This window comes from Bolinopsis microptera, chromosome 4 (genome assembly GCF_026151205.1).
Source record: "Bolinopsis microptera isolate Bmic1 chromosome 4, MBARI_Bmic_1.0, whole genome shotgun sequence".
Taxonomy (NCBI): Eukaryota; Metazoa; Ctenophora; class Tentaculata; order Lobata; family Bolinopsidae; genus Bolinopsis; species Bolinopsis microptera.
In genome coordinates this window covers 226,814-247,769 of record NC_087075.1, presented here as the reverse complement: position 1 = coordinate 247,769, position 20,956 = coordinate 226,814, and the positions used below count along the sequence as shown (strand labels likewise).

General features: G+C 36.5%; 1 protein-coding gene across 1 annotated transcript; it reads left to right on the top strand.

Moving 5' to 3' along the window:
* The first annotated feature begins 420 nt into the window (after positions 1-420).
* Positions 421-8,161, top strand: LOC134814071 (putative phospholipase B-like 2). Its single transcript, XM_063822076.1, has 10 exons — positions 421-610; positions 759-893; positions 1,095-1,211; positions 1,370-1,509; positions 2,003-2,089; positions 5,441-5,573; positions 5,753-6,087; positions 6,322-6,747; positions 7,352-7,418; positions 7,593-8,161. Exons 1-10 carry the CDS (start codon positions 429-431, stop codon positions 7,696-7,698), a joined length of 1,728 nt encoding a protein of 575 aa, XP_063678146.1. The 5' UTR covers positions 421-428; the 3' UTR covers positions 7,699-8,161.
* Positions 8,162-20,956: the final 12,795 nt, after the last annotated feature.

Here is a 20,956-nt window from a genome sequence, read left to right as displayed (position 1 = left end):
AACATTTCTTAGACCATAAATGATCAGGGGATGTTTGTTGGGTAATGATCTGAATTGCTTGTTGTAGTGGGCACCAATGGTTGTGTAATTTCAACCATTAAGTGTTTATTTTTATATATTTTTGTATGCAATTTTATTAATTGAACTTTAGAGGGTGTCTAACCATAATAACCATAGCTGAATTTATCTGTGTATATTATTTGAATAATTTTACTGACACTATTATTAGTGCTTTTCATTCAAACAAGTGAAAACAAATCTTTTATGTCATGTTTCCAGGGTTTGGACTGGAATTGCCCGCTTAAAGAACTTCCATCGCGTTACATTACATAATTTTCTTGAAATAAATGTAATAGATTTGTAGTGTTGTAATTAGTTTAAAACTATATTATGTAACGAATCTCTTATTTTAAAAGATCCCCAAATAGATGGAACAGCAGGACCACATTTGGAAACTTGTAGTACTGACTTTACTACTGTTACCCATCTCCACCAAACCAATCAGCAGTCCAGTAAGAAAAGTGTTTTATGTGACTAGCAGTGGGGCGGTAACTAAGCAACAGGCTGCACCGGCTGCTGCTCGGGTGGACTTCAAAGACTTGATGGAAAAGTAAAATTATAGAATTCGTTTTGTAACGTACTTTCATTTTATTCAATGAATTTAAACCTTAAACCTATTCAAGAAAGCACATTTAAGAAAGTTGAATTAAGGGTGTTCTCGTTTTAATGATAATAAAAGTAAAACTAAATGCACCTAGGACAGGCTGGGCGTTCCTAACAATCACTACAAACTCCTCTGTGAGCGATGAAGAACAGGCTAGGGCAGCAGGGCTCGGAGAGGGATATGCTACTGCCACTCGTATACTACAAATGTGGACAAATACTATGTCGGGGTTAGTTACTAGGTGTCACTAGGTAACCAGGTAACCAGGTAACCAGGTAACCAGGTAACCAGGTAACCAGGTAACCAGGTAACCAGGTAACCAGGTAACCAGGTAACCAGGTTACCAGGTTACTAGATCCTGGCATCCAGATGAAGAAAGAAACACTATTTCTGTAAATAATTGTCTTGTCATTAATGTTTTGATTTTCAGATACTGCCGTCCAGAAAAGTCGTCCGATTATTGTGATAAACTCAAAACGTACATGGATTCAAACCAAAAATGGATGAGAATAATGATTCAGAAGAATAAAGACGTGTCCCCTTATTGGTGAGTGAGATTTTACGGGCATTCAGTGCAGTTTCCTTTTATTCTATGTTGTTAACATGGTCTATATATTCCTTCTTGGCAGAGAAACGTTTTCGGAGGAGTAGTAGTAGTAGTTTATAGTAGTTAGTTGAATCTTAAACCGAGGGATCTCAATGCAGGCATCATGTTAATCTGCTGCTCTTACAAATAGAGGGAATGTACGAGGGGTTCAACATGGTCCACCCCGGTATTCTCACGCTCTACGATTTTTATCTGCTTAACTTCAGCCTCGACCTCATAGATATGGAGGATGCGCTAGGTAAGGTGGGAGACGGACTATGAGACATGTGACATGTGACATGTGCTTATATACAGATGACATGGAGACAGGTGACATGGAGACAGGTGACATGGAAACAGGTGACATGGAGAAAGGTGACATGGAGACAGGTGACATGGAGACAGGTTACATGGAGACAGGTGACACGGAGACAGGTGACATGGAGACAGGTGACATGTGACATGGAGACATGTGACATGGAGACATGTGACATGGAGACATGTGACATGGAGACATGTGATATGGAGACATGTTTCATGGAGACATGTTACATGGAGACAGGTGACATGGAGACAGGTGACATGGAGACAGGTGACATGGAGACATGTGACATGGAGACATGTGACATGGAAACATGTGACATGGAGACAGGTGACATGGAGATATTTGACATGGAGACAGGTTACATGGAGACAGGTTACATGGAGACATGAGTGTTATTAAAAAGGTTTAACACTTTATTACCTTCCAGGGACGGATGAGATCGGATATCACAGAGATGTCTATGGACTGGTTACCCCAGTAGGGAAGATTACCCGAGAAAAAGAACGGATGTTAGGTGAGACACGTTTACCACACTTAATGTGACAAATTACCATTAATTGTTCAAATGATTAGAGATCATATCTTATTAGTTGCTCTATAGGGTCAGGAACAACCAAACAAATTTGTTTGACTCTAACATGTCGGATAATATTATCACTGTAACATTATCACTGATAATGTACCAGGCAGCAATAGATAGTACAGTCAAATACGTCCTATTTTAAGCCTTTGTCGGACAAAATTCGCAACAAAGCGATTTTAACGGGAAATGGTCGAGACAGGTCCCAGGAATCATTCCAGAGAATTCCCAAAATTTCTGACTTGAGCAAAATCCACAATTACCACTTTTTTACCACCTTTTTACCACTTTGGTTTTCCGCAAATAAGTCACGTTCTGAATATCCTAGAAGATTTTAGTTTAAAGCAGTGTGTTTAGAAAACAAAGAAGAACAACTTTTTCTTTAACAACTTTTTCAAAAATAAATTATTTAATTAATTAATTAAATAATTAATAAATTTTCAAATATTTCAAAAATATATTTTGATAAAAAATGTTCACAATTACATTACACGTATAATGAACTAATTTTTATAAAACTTTTGAAAATTTTCACTTGCAATATTTTGGACTTTTCGAAATTTGTAGAGAATAACCACTATTTACCACTTTTTACCACATTGAATCTCCGCTAATAAAACGACTTCTGAATGTCGTAGAAAGTTCTAGATTGAACCAATGTGTTCAAAACATGAAAGAGAACAACTTTTTATCTGACAACCTTTGGATTAGATAATCAATTAATTAGTTAATCAATTATTTAACAAATATTCAAAAATTATAAAAATTATTTTCGATCAAATTATTTTAAAATTACATAACACGAATAATTAACAACTTTTCATTAAATTAATCGGGAAATCGAAGCAGTATTTTATATAACCGTATATACTAGATAATAGTCTTACTTATGAGTCCTCAGCTAGCACATTGGTGCAATTGTCCTGACATTTGAAGCAGGTTGATCCACAATGTATTCCTGCTTTTCTGCATGAACAAGCATTGCCACAACCTGACTTTAAACAGTTGCAACTGATGTTTTGAATGAGCTTTTTCGGAGCTGTACTCATAAGAGTGGTCACTGGTACATGCGCCCCATTGTTCATCTTCCATCCCCACTCCCCAGCTTATCGGATCTAGGTCATTCTCATCTCACGCCTGCAGCTGATGGTAAACACGATAAGAATGTTGTTCAGCTGCCCCAGATGTTGGCGGAAGCTGTTCGCACTTGATGTCTGCTGTTGAAGATTGCGACTTCTGTTCAAGAACTGAAAGTCTAGCTTCATCTAGTGATCTCGATTTTTTTGATGAAATCAACTGCAGCATCAAAAAATCTCCGACATGCTTTATGGTAGCTGGTGTAGAATTTGCCGAATAAAAAGCATCTATTACACTTTCATCGATAGATGCGATCGTTCTGAATAGCCGATCCTTACCAACTCCGTGGATCCGACTGGTGGTGTCTGATCCAGTGAAAGCGTGGCACAGCAGTATCGAGTCAATACACATACGTTGAGTCTTCAGTCTTATAATCGACCTGTGCTCGTGTTTGCAAACTGCTGTAAACTGCATTATAACATATTGCAATAGGCCATTACATTCGGAATATGATCTGAAAAGATGGCGCGAAACGGATTGGAAATGACGAAGTTATCAAGCAATTGTTTATCTTGTTAGCGAAATTGATTGGGTTATCAATGATTACCCAATCGCTAATCACGTGACAGGATGCTAGGATACCGTAATGAGGCTTTCTGCACGATTTCTGTGCCACTCTTTTACTGGATCAGACACCACCAGTCGGATCCACGGAGTTGGTAAGGATCGGCTATTCAGAACGATCGCATCTATCGATGAAAGTGTAATAGATGCTTTTTATTCGGCAAATTCTACACCAGCTACCATAAAGCATGTCGGAGAACTTTTGATGCTGCAGTTGATTTCATCAAAATCGAGATCACTAGATGAAGCTAGACTTTCAGTTCTTGAACAGAAGTCGCAATCTTCAACAGCAGACATCAAGTGCGAACAGCTTCCGCCAACATCTGGGGCAGCTGAACAACATTCTTATCGTGTTTACCATCAGCTGCAGGCGTGAGATGAGAATGACCTAGATCCGATAAGCTGGGGAGTGGGGATGGAAGATGAACAATGGGGCGCATGTACCAGTGACCACTCTTATGAGTACAGCTCCGAAAAAGCTCATTCAAAACATCAGTTGCAACTGTTTAAAGTCAGGTTGTGGCAATGCTTGTTCATGCAGAAAAGCAGGAATACATTGTGGATCAACCTGCTTCAAATGTCAGGACAATTGCACCAATGTGCCAGCTGAGGACTCATAAGTAAGACTATTATCTAGTATATACGGTTATATAAAATACTGCTTCGATTTCCCGATTAATTTAATGAAAAGTTGTTAATTATTCGTGTTACGTAATTTTAAAATTTTTTGATCGAAATAATTCTTATTATTTTTGAATATTTGTTAAATAATTGATTAACCAATTAATCAATTATCCAATCCAAAGGTTGTCTCATAAAAAGTTGTTCTCTTTTATGTTTTGAACACATTAGTTCAATCTAGAACTTTCTACGACATTCAGAAGTCGTTTTATTAGCGGAGATTCAATGTGGTAAAAAGTGGTAAATAGTGGTTATTCTCTACAAATTTCGAAAAGTCCAAAATATTGCAAGTGAAAATTTTCAAAAGTTTTATAAAAATTAGTTCATTATACGTGTAATGTAATTGTGAACATTTTTTATCAAAATATATTTTTGAAATATTTGAAAATTTATTAATTATTTAATTAATTAATTAAATAATTTATTTTTGAAAAAGTTGTTAAAGAAAAAGTTGTTCTTCTTTGTTTTCTAAACACACTGCTTTAAACTAAAATCTTCTAGGATATCCAGAACGTGACTTATTTGCGGAAAACCAAAGTGGTAAAAAGGTGGTAAAAAAGTGGTAATTGTGGATTTTGCTCAAGTCAGAAATTTTGGGAATTCTCTGGAATGATTCCTGGGACCTGTCTCGACCATTTCCCGTTAAAATCGCTTTGTTGCGAATTTTGTCCGACAAAAAGACGTATTTGACTGTACTAAGAAGCATATTCACTGATAATGTACCAGGCAGCAATAGAAGCATATTTGTTTTCAACCTCATACCAATACCATACCATATAAGCGTACGCAGCTTTGCTGTACCCGACTTCCTCATAAAAACTACATTTAACTTTGTAGTGTGTAATTAGTTAGTAGTTAGTTAGTAGTTAGTTAGTAATTAGTGTGTAATGACGTGTCTCCCAGAAAGGGTGCTAGGATCTGGACATTGCACTGCTCTAGTGAAATGGACAGTTGACGACCTCCTGGTGTCACATGTTACTTGGAACGATTACTCCGCCATGGTCAGAGTGGTTAAAAGCTACAATTTCAATTATGGGTACATAATATAGATACATACCTACACACTTCACATCATACAGTACATAATATGATCACCCTGAAACAATTTTCAAAATACTTTAATTTTAATTTTAATGTTTTCTGTTGCCGTGTCATGGCTGATATTGGCTGTTCTTGGACATAATTAATAATTAATTACCAATTATAAATGACCAGGTCAGGACCGGGGACTCAGAGTCTGATGCCGGGTAAGAAACAAGTGTTCACCAGTTACCCAGGGTATGTCTTCAGCGGAGACGACTTCACTCTTATCAGCAGTGGTTTGGCGGCCCAGGAAACTACACTACCTACCCTTAACCCAGATCTGTGGAAGTATATCAAGCCGGAGGGAAGTGTACCGGAGTATATGAGAGGGGTAGTGGCTAACAGATTAGCACGGACCGGGAGGGAGTGGTGCGAGGTGTTCAGGAGGTTCAACAGCGGTACTTACAACAATCAGTGGATGATTGTCGACTACAATCTCTTCACCCCCAACACTCCTCTCAAACCAGGTAATCTACATATTGTGGGCCAACTGTAGAGTATGTAACCGGGTAACCAGGTAACCATGTAACCAGGTTACCGGGTAACCGGGTAACCAGGTAACCAGGTAACCATGTAACCGGGTGACCGAGTAACCAGGTAACCAGGTAACCATGTAACCAGGTAACCAGGTAACCATGTAACCAGGTAGCCGGGTAACCAGGTAACTAGGTTATTAAGTATTTAACATCACCTCAAACCAGGTACTCTACATGTTATGGAGCAGCTGCCTGGAACTGTTATCTATGAAGACCAAACAGATCTCCTGACCACACAGCAATACTTCCCCAGTTACAATCTACCCTTCTATCCCACTATCTTTAACATGTCCGGTATTCAGCAGTTTGTTGACAAGTTCGGGGACGTTTTCTCCTACGACAACAACCCGCGATCTCTCATCTTCAAGAGGGATGCAAACAAAGTAACCGACATGGGCTACCTTTACAAGTTGATGAGATATAACGACTATCAGCACGATCCTCTTGCTAAATGTGCCTGCAGTCCTCCCTACTCAGCCATAAACGCTATCTCATCACGGAGTGACCTAAATCCTGTCAATGGAACTTATCCTATGCCCTTATTTGGTAGTCAACCCTCGGGTGGTATAGATTACAAGGGAACTAACTACAGTGAGCACTTTAATTAGGGATCTAATTAGCATAAGGAACGTTTCAACATTTAATTTTTCTATTCAGCATAAGGAACGTTTCAACATTTAATTTTTCTATTAAGCATAAGGAACGTTTCAACATTTAATTTTTCTATTCAGCATAAGGAACGTTTCAACATTTAATTTTTCTATTAAGCATAAGGAACGTTTCAACATTTAATTTTTCTATTAAGCATAAGGAACGTTTCAACATTTAATTTTTCTATTAAGCATAAGGAACGTTTCAACATTTAATTTTTCTATTAAGCATAAGGAACGTTTCAACATTTAATTTTTCTATTAAGCATAAGGAACGTTTCAACATTTAATTTTTCTATTAAGCATAAGGAACGTTTCAACATTTAATTTTTCTATTAAGCATAAGGAACGTTTCAACATTTAATTTTTCTATTAAGCATAAGGAACGTTTCAACATTTAATTTTTCTATTAAGCATAAGGAACGTTTCAACATTTAATTTTTCTATTAAGCATAAGGAACGTTTCAACATTTAATTTTTCTATTAAGCATAAGGAACGTTTCAACATTTAATTTTTCTATTAAGCATAAGGAATGTAACCACAGGTCTGATGAAGAAGTTAGGGATGAGAATTGCTGGAGGACCTACTTGGGAACAACAACCACCATTCAGGTGAAAGATAACTTGCTACATGGTGTTTTCAATGTTACTTACTACTTCTATGGTTACCATGGCTACCATGTTTATTGTTTCCATTGTCACGGTAACTGTGGTTATTATTGCCAAAGTATTGTAATATTACTGATACCATGGTTACTATTTCGATTTGTAGCTTATTTATTTCAGGTGGTCTACCTCAAGCTACTCCAATGTTTCTCACCAAGGAATGGCAGATCTTCAACAGTTTGACGAAATGTCTCTAGTATTTGAAGACGTTAAACCTTTTTTCTAAATTGGAAGTAACCTAGAGAATGTGGTATGTGTAAAGTTGCGGAGGGGAGAGCTCATGTAATTTGTAATTTGTAATCCTATAGATGTAGATTCTGGAGGTAAGTGACATTGATTTTGGGGTTTGATTGGTCAATAATGAAGCCGATTGGTTTATTGCTATCACGTGTAACCAGAATCCACATCGACGGTTAAAATTAAATTTTAAATTATTTTGTTATTTCTGAGGTTTTTGTAATAAGTAAAATAAAATGTAAGTTTCTATACAAAAAATCAAATGAACATATTGTATTGTTTAGGTCATCACACTATATATATATATACATCGCACTACTGCGGTTTAGTTTTTAGTGGTTTTTATTATGTGCTCAAATATGCAACATTGTTTACCTGTGTAAATTTATTTAAAACATCGACCCTGAATATCAGCATAAAAATGTCTTGATAACCTATGAAATTTCGGTCCAGGAAATGTCTTCTTTAATCTTAAAGATGGGACAATATTACTTTTACATTTTTTAATTTTTTATTGAAAATCTTTTCAAAATAGTACATACATCAATGTAATTGCATGAAAATAACACGGTCAAAAAGTGATTTCTATGTACTATAATGACGGGAAACCAGAACGTAGTTCGTGCAAAAATTACACCTACAAAATATGGTCCCTGACAAAACATTTCATACAATCAACACGTATAAATTTAAGATATAATATTGTAATAGAGATGATTGTGCAATAATAAAATACAGCGTGCATAAAATATCATAATGTTAATAATTTGTTAACTTGTTAATGAAATAGATTATATCATACAATACTTTAAAAAACCCAACCCACAACCCAACCCACCCCTAACCACTTAAGTAGTTTGGATCGGTTATTTTAGATCAGAGAATTGGCATTTGGAGAAATGAGATGCATCTAATCATTATCAGACAGGTAGAATTCAGCGTGACTATCGTTTGGATCTGTGGGTAGCATTTCCGACCATAGGTGATCCTTAAGTTTGGCCTTGAAGATATCAAGATATTGTAATACGTTCTCCGGGAATCTAACTTCCAGTATGTCAATTGTGTCTCATTCGAGCTTTTCATTCAGCATTAGAACAAGGCCTTCATAATATAGAGCCAGGGGCCAGGGCTAAACCTGGTTAAAGCAATTCCATCCCTTTGCATAATACTGAAATACAACAAAGTTACAATGAATTATGCAATCATAAAATTATGATCCACAAATTATGTTTAATCATAGAATCTCATACACAGATAATCATAAATCAAGAAGCATAAATACAAATAAAACAAGCAATAAATAACTTTTTTTCGGAAAAAAAAGTTTCAAAATGTATATATATGTCTAATGTATATTTTAGCTTAGCATTAATTGAAAATCTCCGCTGATGAAGCTTTCTTGAATTTTATTTCTTGGCCCTCTCGGAGTCAGACATAAAAACCTAACTTTGTTCAAATACAATTGGCTACATATGCTTTGAATATATATTATATATGTAAAAGTTGTTAAATTGGATAAGCAATGAAACGGCATCAAGTGAAACAACAGTTATTCTTACAAATTATAGAAAATTCAACATTATTAAAAAAATCACAAGCTGAGCAACCTAAGAAAAAAGATCGAAGGTGGAAGCCAAACAATCAATCAATTATAAATTTATCCCTATGGCCATTCATCCGTATGTGCATGGGTGTAACTGTCTGGCCAATGTATGAGTCCTCTTTAAGCTTTTAAGGATACTGTTCTCCGCTACACAAATCTGACATTGAGCTAAATAAATAATACTCCTATCCTTACAATTTAGTCTAAAATCTAAATTAACTATCTGCCCATTAACAATGATAACATCTGTAGGATCAAATAACAAAGGACAGGTCAAACACCCTTTAGTCTCACATCGTTTTCGGTCCTAACGAGTCTTCGCTTGATAAAGAGCTTTCACTAAGGCGACGGTTCCTGATGACCCTATTCCTCCTCAAAGCGAAGGTGACCCTGACATCACCACAGAGTTGTCTAAAACCCCATCAATATTTTTACCTGATCTACTTCCTTGAAAAATTTCACCGAGTAGATCAGTTTCCCTGATGTCTTCTTGGTTGGGTGTCCGAGATGTTCATAAATTTCGTTCTCGATAACTGATCGTTGTACTGCCAAGGGTTCAATGTCCTCTAAGGTCTCTTCAGCATGTCTGCATCTGGTCAAGTCCTCTACACTAGTGTTTCTTGTTGTGTTCCACAACTGTACTTCTGTACACTTCAGTGATTGGGCTGATGACTCCAGTGAAAGGGCTGGTGACTCTAGTGAAAGTGCTGGTGACGATGAGAAAGACCATAAACCAGGGATTCCTTCGGGAGCATGTAAGATTATATCCAAAGTTTGTTCACCAATGGCCTGGGGTGTGTCTGGGTGTCAAAGATCTTCAAGGTGGGTGCTACTTGTGATGAACTCTAGAAGGATGGGATGGTAATACTCGGTCTGGCCGTCTGGAAGCCCATAGAATTCCAGTTCAGAAACCGAGTAAGGAGGTGCGGCTACTGATGAGTAGCCTCCTTAAAGTTTATTTGGGTTAGAAACGACATCTGGGTCCCTACCCTCGCACAAGTGGTTAAGGGGTTTTCCAAACTCCAGGGGCTCGTGAAGTGTCTTACACAACCTCTCCGAGCCCAAGATCCGTAGTGCGTGGTGAAGAGCCACACCCTTCTCGAGGTGCCACTGTTAAGCTTAGTAGCCTGTTCTGGGTGATTCCAGTTAAAACAGGTGAACGGTAACAGAACACTGCGGCTCTAGACCAGTACAGGTCGAAAAATATAACCGGGACATCTGTCTCGTTACTTACATTAAATCGTCAGTCGAATTGGGTGGGTCGGAGTGCCCCTATAATCTACACTATTGAACCGGATTGTACGTTAAATTGAGACGATGTCAATTCATCTCAGCTCGGCGCGGCACCGTACGCATCTTGCCGATCTAGAGAAGCCTCATATCATTGAGTGCACGGCGCGGCAACAGTAACGCATCGCGCTACAAGATTGTAACGGTTGGTCAAGGCGGGTTCAACCCGCGGATGTTACAAGGCTATTGAGCATCCTGGACCTTGTCTGGAACTAAGGATGAGGAAGAATGGCCTGGAAACAGCATGCTGGCCAGATGAGAAAAAACAGCACAACATGACGCGTAGTGGGAGAGAATCCCTGCACGTTTTATGTCACTTCGCCGGGCTCATGTCTTTCCTCGAGGGAGCATTAGTGTCCTACAGAAAAACTGACAAATCCTAGCGAAGTCCAATCCGAACCACATCTTCCATCAGAGGTGGTGCTGGGTCCGCTGGTTACTGAACGATTGGCCGGAGAAAAGCTAGTCCTGTTTCTAAAGTTAACCATAGAGGGTCAGGCGCGTCGCTCAACGGCTGGTTCTTATGGAGCCAACACCTCGGCACCACAGAAGAGGTGCACTGTCGGTGGTGGCACACCCAGATAACTGACAGTGTCTCTCCTTCTTTCTTCTTGACTTGCATTGTTGCCAGGTGAGTCAGCTGGCAACAGTGTACCATACTATCCAATTCAATGATTTCTTTCCCCACTTCCTCCTACACCTCACTTTTATAACTCACTCAATCACTCACATGCCGCCTTAGGGCCGCTACCAATTAGAGGGGATCTAACAATCAAAACAAACTGCCGCCTTAGGGCCGTTACCCAGTTAGAGGGATCTAACAATCAGACAAACTGCCAAGCTATTGGAGATATAGCACTTAGATTAATTACCAGCAAAACGTAAAATAGCATATTTACGTGAACAAAAGAAAATTGCCAAATTGCGACAAAAAAAAAGGGTCTACTCAAAATCAAATATCGATGTAAATTCGTAATCAGCACTTTAAGTTAAAGCGCGGAAATTGAGCCCGCAAAGACAAAATATATCAACAAAAACAACAAAGATATGGGTGGAATTCCATCGGAGCTCAGGCATGCCTGGTAGGTTTCCTTCAGCCCACTAGAATGACAGGGCAGCCTTTCTATCAGTACCCGGGAGAACATCCAGGCATGGGTGGATGTTCTCCCCGGAACGAGCATTATGACAGTTTCCCTTACGGGAAACGTCGCTCACCCAGGCTTTTATCCTCTGAGGGGTCGGGGATCACTAGCCCAGGCCAATGACCCAAACCTCCTGACAACCTACAACCATAGTACACCCCAATAGACGTTGGTCACTAACTGACGGACGAAGCCACCCAGAAAGGGAGGTAAAATGTGGTAGCCCCCCAACATTTAAAAAAAAAAAAAAAAAAAAATACGCGTAGAGATAGTGGTGACCGAATCTACAAGTCCACATTTATAGTTAATACATGTTACTAAGGTTATAGTTTCATGAATCATACAGATAAATGATTAAAAACTCGAATCCAAGTTATTTAAGCTATTTTAATCAGTTTTCTAAACTACTAGCCAAGTCATCTCAATATCAGCCTCTCGATAAAATAAAAATAAAAACCCACTGCACTACAACCCTCCCCAGTACATGTTCCTCAATGTAGTGATTAGCCTTTATTTGAGTGGCATCCCCTTCAACCTAACCCACTACAAACAACCTCCCGGCCAGTACGTGTTCCGCAAAGTAATGAGTTGACTAATTTGAGTGGTAATCCCTTTCAGTTCACCCTAACCCACTACATCCTCCCCAGTTACGTGTTCCTGCAATGTATGATTGTCTATATTTGAGTGGCATCCTAACCTTATAGGGCCGGCGCGTCAGCCTGTCATTCCGCCGAATTCTTTATTATTTATTATATTTATGAACATAATAGCCTAAGGCCCCCGGTAACCCACACCTTAATCCACTACACCCTCCACAGTACGTGTTCCAGCAATGTATTGAGTTTCCTATAATTTGAGTGGCATCCCATCGCGAAGCAGAGCAACGATCGACAATTCAACGATCGACGATGCTTCGATGCGAATAAGCCAAGATGCTAGTTTTCGAGCGCGCGTCGAAGCGGCGAAGAGTCCTCCAACCGAACCCACTACACACTCCCCAGATACGTGTTCCTGCAATTATTGAGGTTGTTTATATTGAGTGCATCTCCATTCAACCTAACCCACTACATTCTCTCAATACGTGTTCCTGCAATGTAGCAGTTTGTCTATATTTGGAGTGGCATCCCTTCATCCTAACCCACTACAACACCCTCCCCAGTAACTTTCCCGCAATGTAGCGAGTTGTCTATAATTTTGAGCGGCGTCCTTCATCCTAGACCCACTACAACCCTCTCCCTAGTACGTGTTCCTGCCACGTGTGAGTTGTCCTATATTTGAGTGGCATCCCTCAAAAACCCTAACCCACTACACCCTTCCCCATACGTGGATCCTGCAATGTATAGTGTTTTATATTTGATGGCATCCATTCACCCCTAACCCACTACACCGTCCCCCAGAACGTGTTACCTGCAAAGTAGTGATTTGTCTATATTTGAGTGGCATCCCTTCACACCCTAACCCACTACAACCCCCCCCGTACGTGTTCCTGCCAAGTAATGGATTGTCTATATTTGAGTGGCATCCCTTCACCCTAAAACCCACTAATCCATCTTCAGTAAACGGTTTCCTGCAATGTTAGTGAGTTCGTCATATTTGAGTGGCATCCCTTCACCCTAACCCACTACATCTCCTCAGTACTGTTCCTGCAATGTAGTGAGTTTTCTATATTTGAGTGGCATCCCCTTCACCCTAACCCCACATCCTCCTCAGTAACGTTCCTGCAATTTAGTGAGTTGTTTTTATAATTGAGTGGCATCCCTTCACCTAACCCACTACACGTCCCCAGTAACGGTCCTGCAATGTATGAGATGGTCCTATATTTGAGTGGCATCCATTCACCCTAAACTTCAGCTCCTAAAGAGGACTATCTCTAGCTCTTCCGGCATACCAGGATAATTCGGGTAACTGGAACAGGTGAGTTATTACCGGATGTTTACCTGTGTTTATAGTATATTTTTTTTTTACTGATGTTTGTCAAATAATATGGCCTTACTCCCTCCAGCTAATCTTTTTAAAAGCTTTCGTTGATTATTTGGATACATAGTTTGAAGAAAACAAAACAATTGCCTACAGTACCCCAATTATTTATACAGCTCCCTACTGAAAGCTGTAGCCGGTCAATCTAAAAACAAAACTACCAAGAGGGAAAAGAGTAGAGACTGAACTTAAGATAGCAGTTGATGAACTTATCGCACATTTTCTGTGCAAAACTCGACTTGCTTTATATCCTATATTAAACCATATAGCCAACCAGTCAACCAAAGAATAATTGGATAAGCATTATCAGATTAATCACGAGAAACCTTACACCTTAAAACTCACGAGTTTCACCTTACATTCTATGAACTCAGAACATATTTCAAGTACAAGACTACTAACGGTTTTCATTGGAGCAGAAGTCGAGTAACACCGTATGCATCATATTAAAATCCGGTGGTGAGTAAACAGTATAATTAGTATTTACATAGTATAATAAGTATTTAAATTGGTATAATTATTATAATTAGTGTAATTAAACATGCAATCAGTATAATAAGTACAATAATATAATTATCATAATATATGATCCAAAATGATAAGTAAAATAAGCAACATAGTAAATTGGAATAATTAGTTATATCTAGCAATATTAATATAATTAGCATATTTAGTTAAATTAATCAGAATCTATATAATATTAAATCAACAAATTAGACAAAATTAGTAAAATTACAAAAATTAGTTGATTAGAAAAATTAGTTGATTAGCAAAATTAGTATAATTAGCAAAATAAGTATAATTAGCAAAATTAGTATAAATTAGCAAAATTAGTAATAATTAGAAAAATTAGTGAAAATACAAAATTTATGAATTATCTAAAGTATTAAATTAACCGAAATTATATAATATCAAAATTAGTGTAATTAAACGAAAATTAGTGATTAGCAAAATTAATATAATTAGCAAATTAGTAGAACCTAATAGATTCATTATAATTAGCAAAATTATATAATTTGCGAATTAGTAATTAAACATAATAAGCAAAATAATCTAAATAGTAATCTCGTTGAGATTATTAAACAGTAATTACGCAAAATTTTTGTCGATTTTCCTGCCATAAATGATTTAACAGAAAATTCCTCTCTCTTTAATTTTGGCCAAATAAGTTCATGTCGTGAGCCCACTAATTTTGGGTGTTATAGTGGCATATTTTTTTAAATGTGAGTTAGAAGCACTTACAGTACCTTGTTCAATTATTTATTTGTTTAATATTGTATATGAATGTATTATTTTATGGCCTTGCTGAATTTTTATTCGAAAGAGAGTTTGAGATTACACATTTATAATTATTGCACCTGTTTGAAACAAATCATAGTCCTAACTAACGAAGAAATTTAAAACTGGAAAGTCCAAAAAAAATGCAACTATGTTGCTTAAATTAGACTTTAAAAAAGTAAATGTAAATTGTAAGGGTAAAATTTATTTAAATTTTCCCTTTTTTTAAAAAACATCGTTTAAAAATGGTAAGTAATAATGTACACCTAAAAGAAAAATAAATCACCCCCAGCAAAACCTTATTTTTTAATTTCAAAATAAATTCCTCTAAATTTCTCGTAGAATGCCGTTTTATAAAAACGTTTAGAATGTTTTAAGTTTAACACTCAAAAAATCCGATTTCCATTTATCAATCGTTGCATTTCTAAAATGTAAAAGGATACCGGTTCTACTGGTTCGGGTAGGGTGTACAATGTTTACCATCTTCAGTGGTAGTGATACTATTACTAGTCAAATTGTATCATTAAGAAACTTGAAAAGTCTGGTTACAGCAGTATCTCACAGTGGCGGAGGTCCTGCCCTTTTCTCGTGATCTTCGTTTCAAATATATGAGGCTCTTCCTGGATTCTGAAATGTACGAGTGAAAAAATCTGTTACATGTATTTTTGGTACCACCACAATTTCGTGTTTGGAAATGATCACATTTCCAGAATAATAATTATTGAACAGTTTGTAGAAAAATTTAAACAAAAAGAAATTTTTCACTTCTTGTACTTACTATACACAGCTGCCTAAAAAGGTTTACAAAGGGTTCACATTTTGATTTTGTCAGTTGAAAGGTTTGTTCCTACGGAGTAAGGGTCTGAAATAAATTGTTATAATATTATATATAATAGCAATACATGCAGATTTTATGAAAACGTTTTAAAATGATTAATCCGGTTTCCATTTATCAATCGGTTTTGCATTTCTTAAAATGTTAAAAGGGACACTGGTATTCTACTGTTCGTACGGTGTACATGTTTACCATCTTCACTTTCAAGTGTTAGTTGATACAATTACTAGTCAAATGTATCAATAAGATACTTAAATGTCCTGGTTACAAGCATATCTCACAGTGGCGGAGGTCTGTGGACTTTTCTCGAGATCTTCTGTTGCAATATCATGAGGCTCGTTCCTGGATTCTGAAAGGTAGAGGTGACAAAAATCAGGTATTAATAAAAGTCTTTGGTATACACCACAGTTCGTGTTTGGAACTCAAATAGAAATGATCACATTTTCATGAAGTAATGAATTATGACAGTTTGTAGGAAAATTTAAACGAGAAGAATATTTTTCACTTCTTGTACTTACTTTCAACAGCTGCCTAAAAAGGTTTTACAAAGGGTTCACATTTTGTTTTGTCAGTTGAAAGTTTGACCTACTGAGTAAGGTCTGCAATACATTTTAAATTATTAACATATAATAGCAATACATGCAGATTATGAAAACGTCTAAAATGATTAATCCGATTCCCTTTATCAATCGGTTGCATTTCTTAAAATGTTAAAAGTTACCGTTCTACTGTTCGTTAGGGGGGGGACGTGTACAAGTTGAACATCATTCAGTGGTTGGTGATACTATCCTAGCAAATTGTTCATTAAGAAAGCTTAAAAAGTCTGGTTAAGCAGTACTCACAGTGCGGGTCCGTGTCTTTTCTCTAAAATTATCTTTTTTTTTTTCGTTATCAATATCAAGAGCGGCTCGTCCTGGATTCTAAAAGGTCGAGTGACAGAGAAAAATCTGTTAATATGTAGTTTTGGTTTAACACCACATTTCGTTTTCGAACATAAGTCAAAAATGATACATTCCATGAAATTAAAATATTGAACATTTTGTAGAAAAATGTTAAACGAGAAGAATAATATTCAACTTCTGGTACTCTTTAACTACTTCATAGCCTGCCTAAAAAGGGTTTACAAAGGGTTCACATTTTTTTTTTGTCAGTTGAAAGGTCGTTTTCCAACTGAGTAAGGGTCTGGAAATAAAATTGTTATAATATGATATATAGCAATACATGCAGATTTATGAAAACCGTTAAATGATTAACCGGTTCCATTTATCAATCGTTGCATTTCTTAAATGTTAAAAGGACACCAGGTTCTCCTGTTCGTACGGTGTACAAGTTTACCATTTCAGTGGTAGTGAAAAACTATTACTAGTCAAAATTGTTTATTTAGATACTTAAAATGTCTGGTTACAACCGAACCAGGTGGTCAGATATTCTGATGACCCTTCCGGCTCCACGGATGAACTCACGAATAAGTAAGTACAGCAGTATCTCACAGTGGCGGGTCTAGTGTCTTTTCACTAGATCTTCGTTTCAATATCATGAGCTCGTTCATGGGATTCCTGAAATGTAATAGTGACAAAAATAAGTATTATTTATAAAAAAGAGCTTTGGTAAACACCACAGTTCGTGTTTGGAACGTAAAAGTAGACTGATTACATTTCATAAAATAAGAATTAATGAACAGTTTGTAGAAAAATTTAAACAGAAGAATAATTTTCACTTCTTGTATTACTATATCACAGCTGCCTAAAAAGGTATACAAAGGGTTCACATTTTTGTTTATCCGATGAAAGGTTTTTCCTTCGTGAGTAAGAAACTGAAATAAAGCGTTATTATATGATGTAATAACAAAACACAAAACTTTGTTAAAATCTTGAAAGATTTTTGAAATTTTGTTTAATGTTTAAATCATAATTATGAAATAATAAGTATTTTACCATTGAATAATGTTTATAAATGTTTATAAAACACAAATAATTCCCACAGTGATGGAGTTATGACCTTTTTCAGATATTCATTTACATATCAATGCCACCAGGGGCGTAACCGTTGCCTGCGGCGGCCCCCTGCCAAAAAAGCGCCCCCCTGTTGGCGCCCCCTTCCTTAATTTTATTGCCCCTCCCTAAAATTGAACAAATTAGGTGATTTTTAGTAGATTACGCCGTAAATTCTCTAAAAAAGTTAGACTAGACAAAACGCAGTTTGCCTAGTACTTTAGTAAGTTTTCGAAAATGTCCTCCCACCTTCAAAACGACGATTTGCGCCCCCCCTTCAAAGACAACCCCCCCACCCCCCCCCCCGCAAAGCGAAAATGTGCGAAAGTAAATTTTGATCACAGTCAAGTTCAAAGGATAAGTTTAGATAATAGTGTGTGTTTTACACAGCAATTGAAATTTTAGGAATTCAGCACCAACGAGTGTTATACAACGAAAAGCATTCTTTAAAAGGTCATTTTTTACTACTTCAATCTCATTAATTGCTGCAGCTGAAATCCTCTTCCATCTTCCTGTTGAACATTCGTATAGTCTTTAATATACACATCGTCTCGTCTTCGTTCCGAGTTGTTTATTAAAAACTTAAAATAAGAGTAAATTATCATTAATTTACGAGAAAAAAAGCTCTCGCTTTTGCCATTTGAAAATGAAAGCACGGATTTCCAGTCAGTTTCTAATATTTGCCTAGACAGTATCACCAAGCTATCACTGGTGTATGTAATTACAATTGACTAGATCCTACTTATTAAGTAAGGTACGTACCGTAATTGTAGCTCTGATAAAAACCTACAGTAAGTTTAAAAACGAAGGCAAAAGGTTGCTTTTCTAAAGTTGTTAAATATCCGGGCTGCCAAAAACTTTACAGTTCAAAACTAAATTAACAACACTTACAAATCTATTAAATTTATTGAGTATTATGTAACGCGATGAAATATTTTAAGCGGTAATATTATCCATCCAAACCCAGGATACATAACATGAAGACTTTGTTGAAACTTGTATGAGAAAATAAGCCTAATAATGTTAAAATTTTTGGGATATTAGATTGAGCAGTTTTTTGAAAGATACGAACGAAAACAGTAATCCTCCGCTTCTAAGTACTTTAACTGCTCACAGCCATAAAATTGTCAACAAAGGCATTCACATCTTATTTCAGTTAACAGGTTCTTCCTACTGAGTAAGGGTCTGAAACAAATTGTTAAAATATTATATAATAGCAATACATCAAACCTTTGTTAAATCATTGAATAATTTTGAATTAATTTAATGTTCAATACTATAAAATAAATATTGATTACATTGAATAATTTTTATGAATGTTCAAAAAACACAAATATGTACTCACAAGTGATGGAGTTATTGTGTCTTTTTTCAGGGTTTAACACTTCTCATGCCAGAAGCTGTTTCTGTAATCTTATTCTGAAAATGGTGATTTGGTTCTGAGTGCCACATTATTTCTGGTAGTACATGTAATTTCCTGGTAATCAACACTGTTCAATGTTCAAAATGAAAATTTGGTCACAGTTAAATGAAAATATTTAGATTAATACAAGTGTTTTAAATACATTGAATTGTAGAATTCAGCACAATAGAAGTGTTTGCACTTGCAGTATAATGACGAAAAAAAAAACAAACACTTTAAGTGGACTTTTTTCTTACTAACCTTGAATCTCATAGGATTAATTGAGCTGATATTCTCTCACTTTTCATCTGTTCTCTCTATTGCGTCGACATTCGTATAGACTTATACATCAGCGTCATTGTTCCCTGGGTTTGTTTAAATTATAACTTAGATAGGAGTAGATTATCATTAGACTTATGAAGACTTCTGTTTTTTTTCATTTGAAATGGAAATCACCGGATTTGCGGTTAGTTTCTATATTTGCTAGACTATATTATCAGGTTTATGTTTAACATTGACAAGATCTACTACATCTCACGATTGCATAAGTGTTTTATTTATAATTTAACATATTTATGAAACAAAGTGTTTATATACCTATTTATAATGAAAATGCATTCTTTGTTAAATTTGAATTTAAATAGATTTTACATTTTATTTGCTTGTTCAATGCTGTTGTGTTGAGATCTCAGAGCCAGGTTACCTCGATAACTTTTCTGGGACTTATGGGATATGGGTTCTGCTGCCATACTTTTCCACCCGAAACTTAAACATACATTTTCTTATTTAGATATCTAAGTTGATTGCCAGTATCATCTGACTATTTGTCATACCCATCAACTGTAAGATTAAATAAATCATTTCTCTATAGTAATATAACCATTAACCAACTCTCCCCCCTTAAGCCATTATTTATAACCCCCCTTTCTCGTTATGCTGACTGCTGATACTTCCCGGTTGTAAGACAGAGTTTTAGGTTATCCATTTGTAGGTGATGCAATGGTCTTTAGCATAACCGCTTTTACAATTATACCTTATTTTACACTCGGGTTCATTAAAATCGAAAATAAATTCCGTTCCTGGTGCGGTCACCTCGCGCTCCTTTATTGAGAAGTTCTGGATTCAATACAATTCACTTCCTACCACGTTCCTGGGACTACTGGACTTTTTGTTGTTCTGATCACATTCTCCACACAACCTTCAGTCCCGTCAGCTCACCTGTCGATATGTCCCATATTAAATCAACGTTAAACTGATTAATAAGGGTTATTTTGACGGTTTCTGTGTTCACTTCCGCAGTTCCGCGATGTAGTTTTCCTGTCCCAACACCGAAACCCTTTCAAGCAACCTCAAATATAACTCTACATCGTTTGCTCGGGGTCCAAGTCTCACATCTGATACAATTTAACCATTCTGAGCGCAGTTAAATTAAATTTAAAACATAACAATAATATAAGAATTTAAAGTTATCTTACCACAGGCATTTTTTTTAGTGTTTGGGTTTCCCATCCATTCACAAGTCTCACAGCTATGTCATAGCATCATGCCGATATGTTCCTTCGCCCACACGGCTTCATGGAATAATAACGTTTCGATATATTATACAACAGGTAAATCGTTGTGGAAGATAAGGAATCGTTATTATATAAGTACACTTCAGATCTGTTTTCAATTTAGAATTAATTTTACAACAAGCGGTGATTATGGTAACTACATCGTATCATGTCTA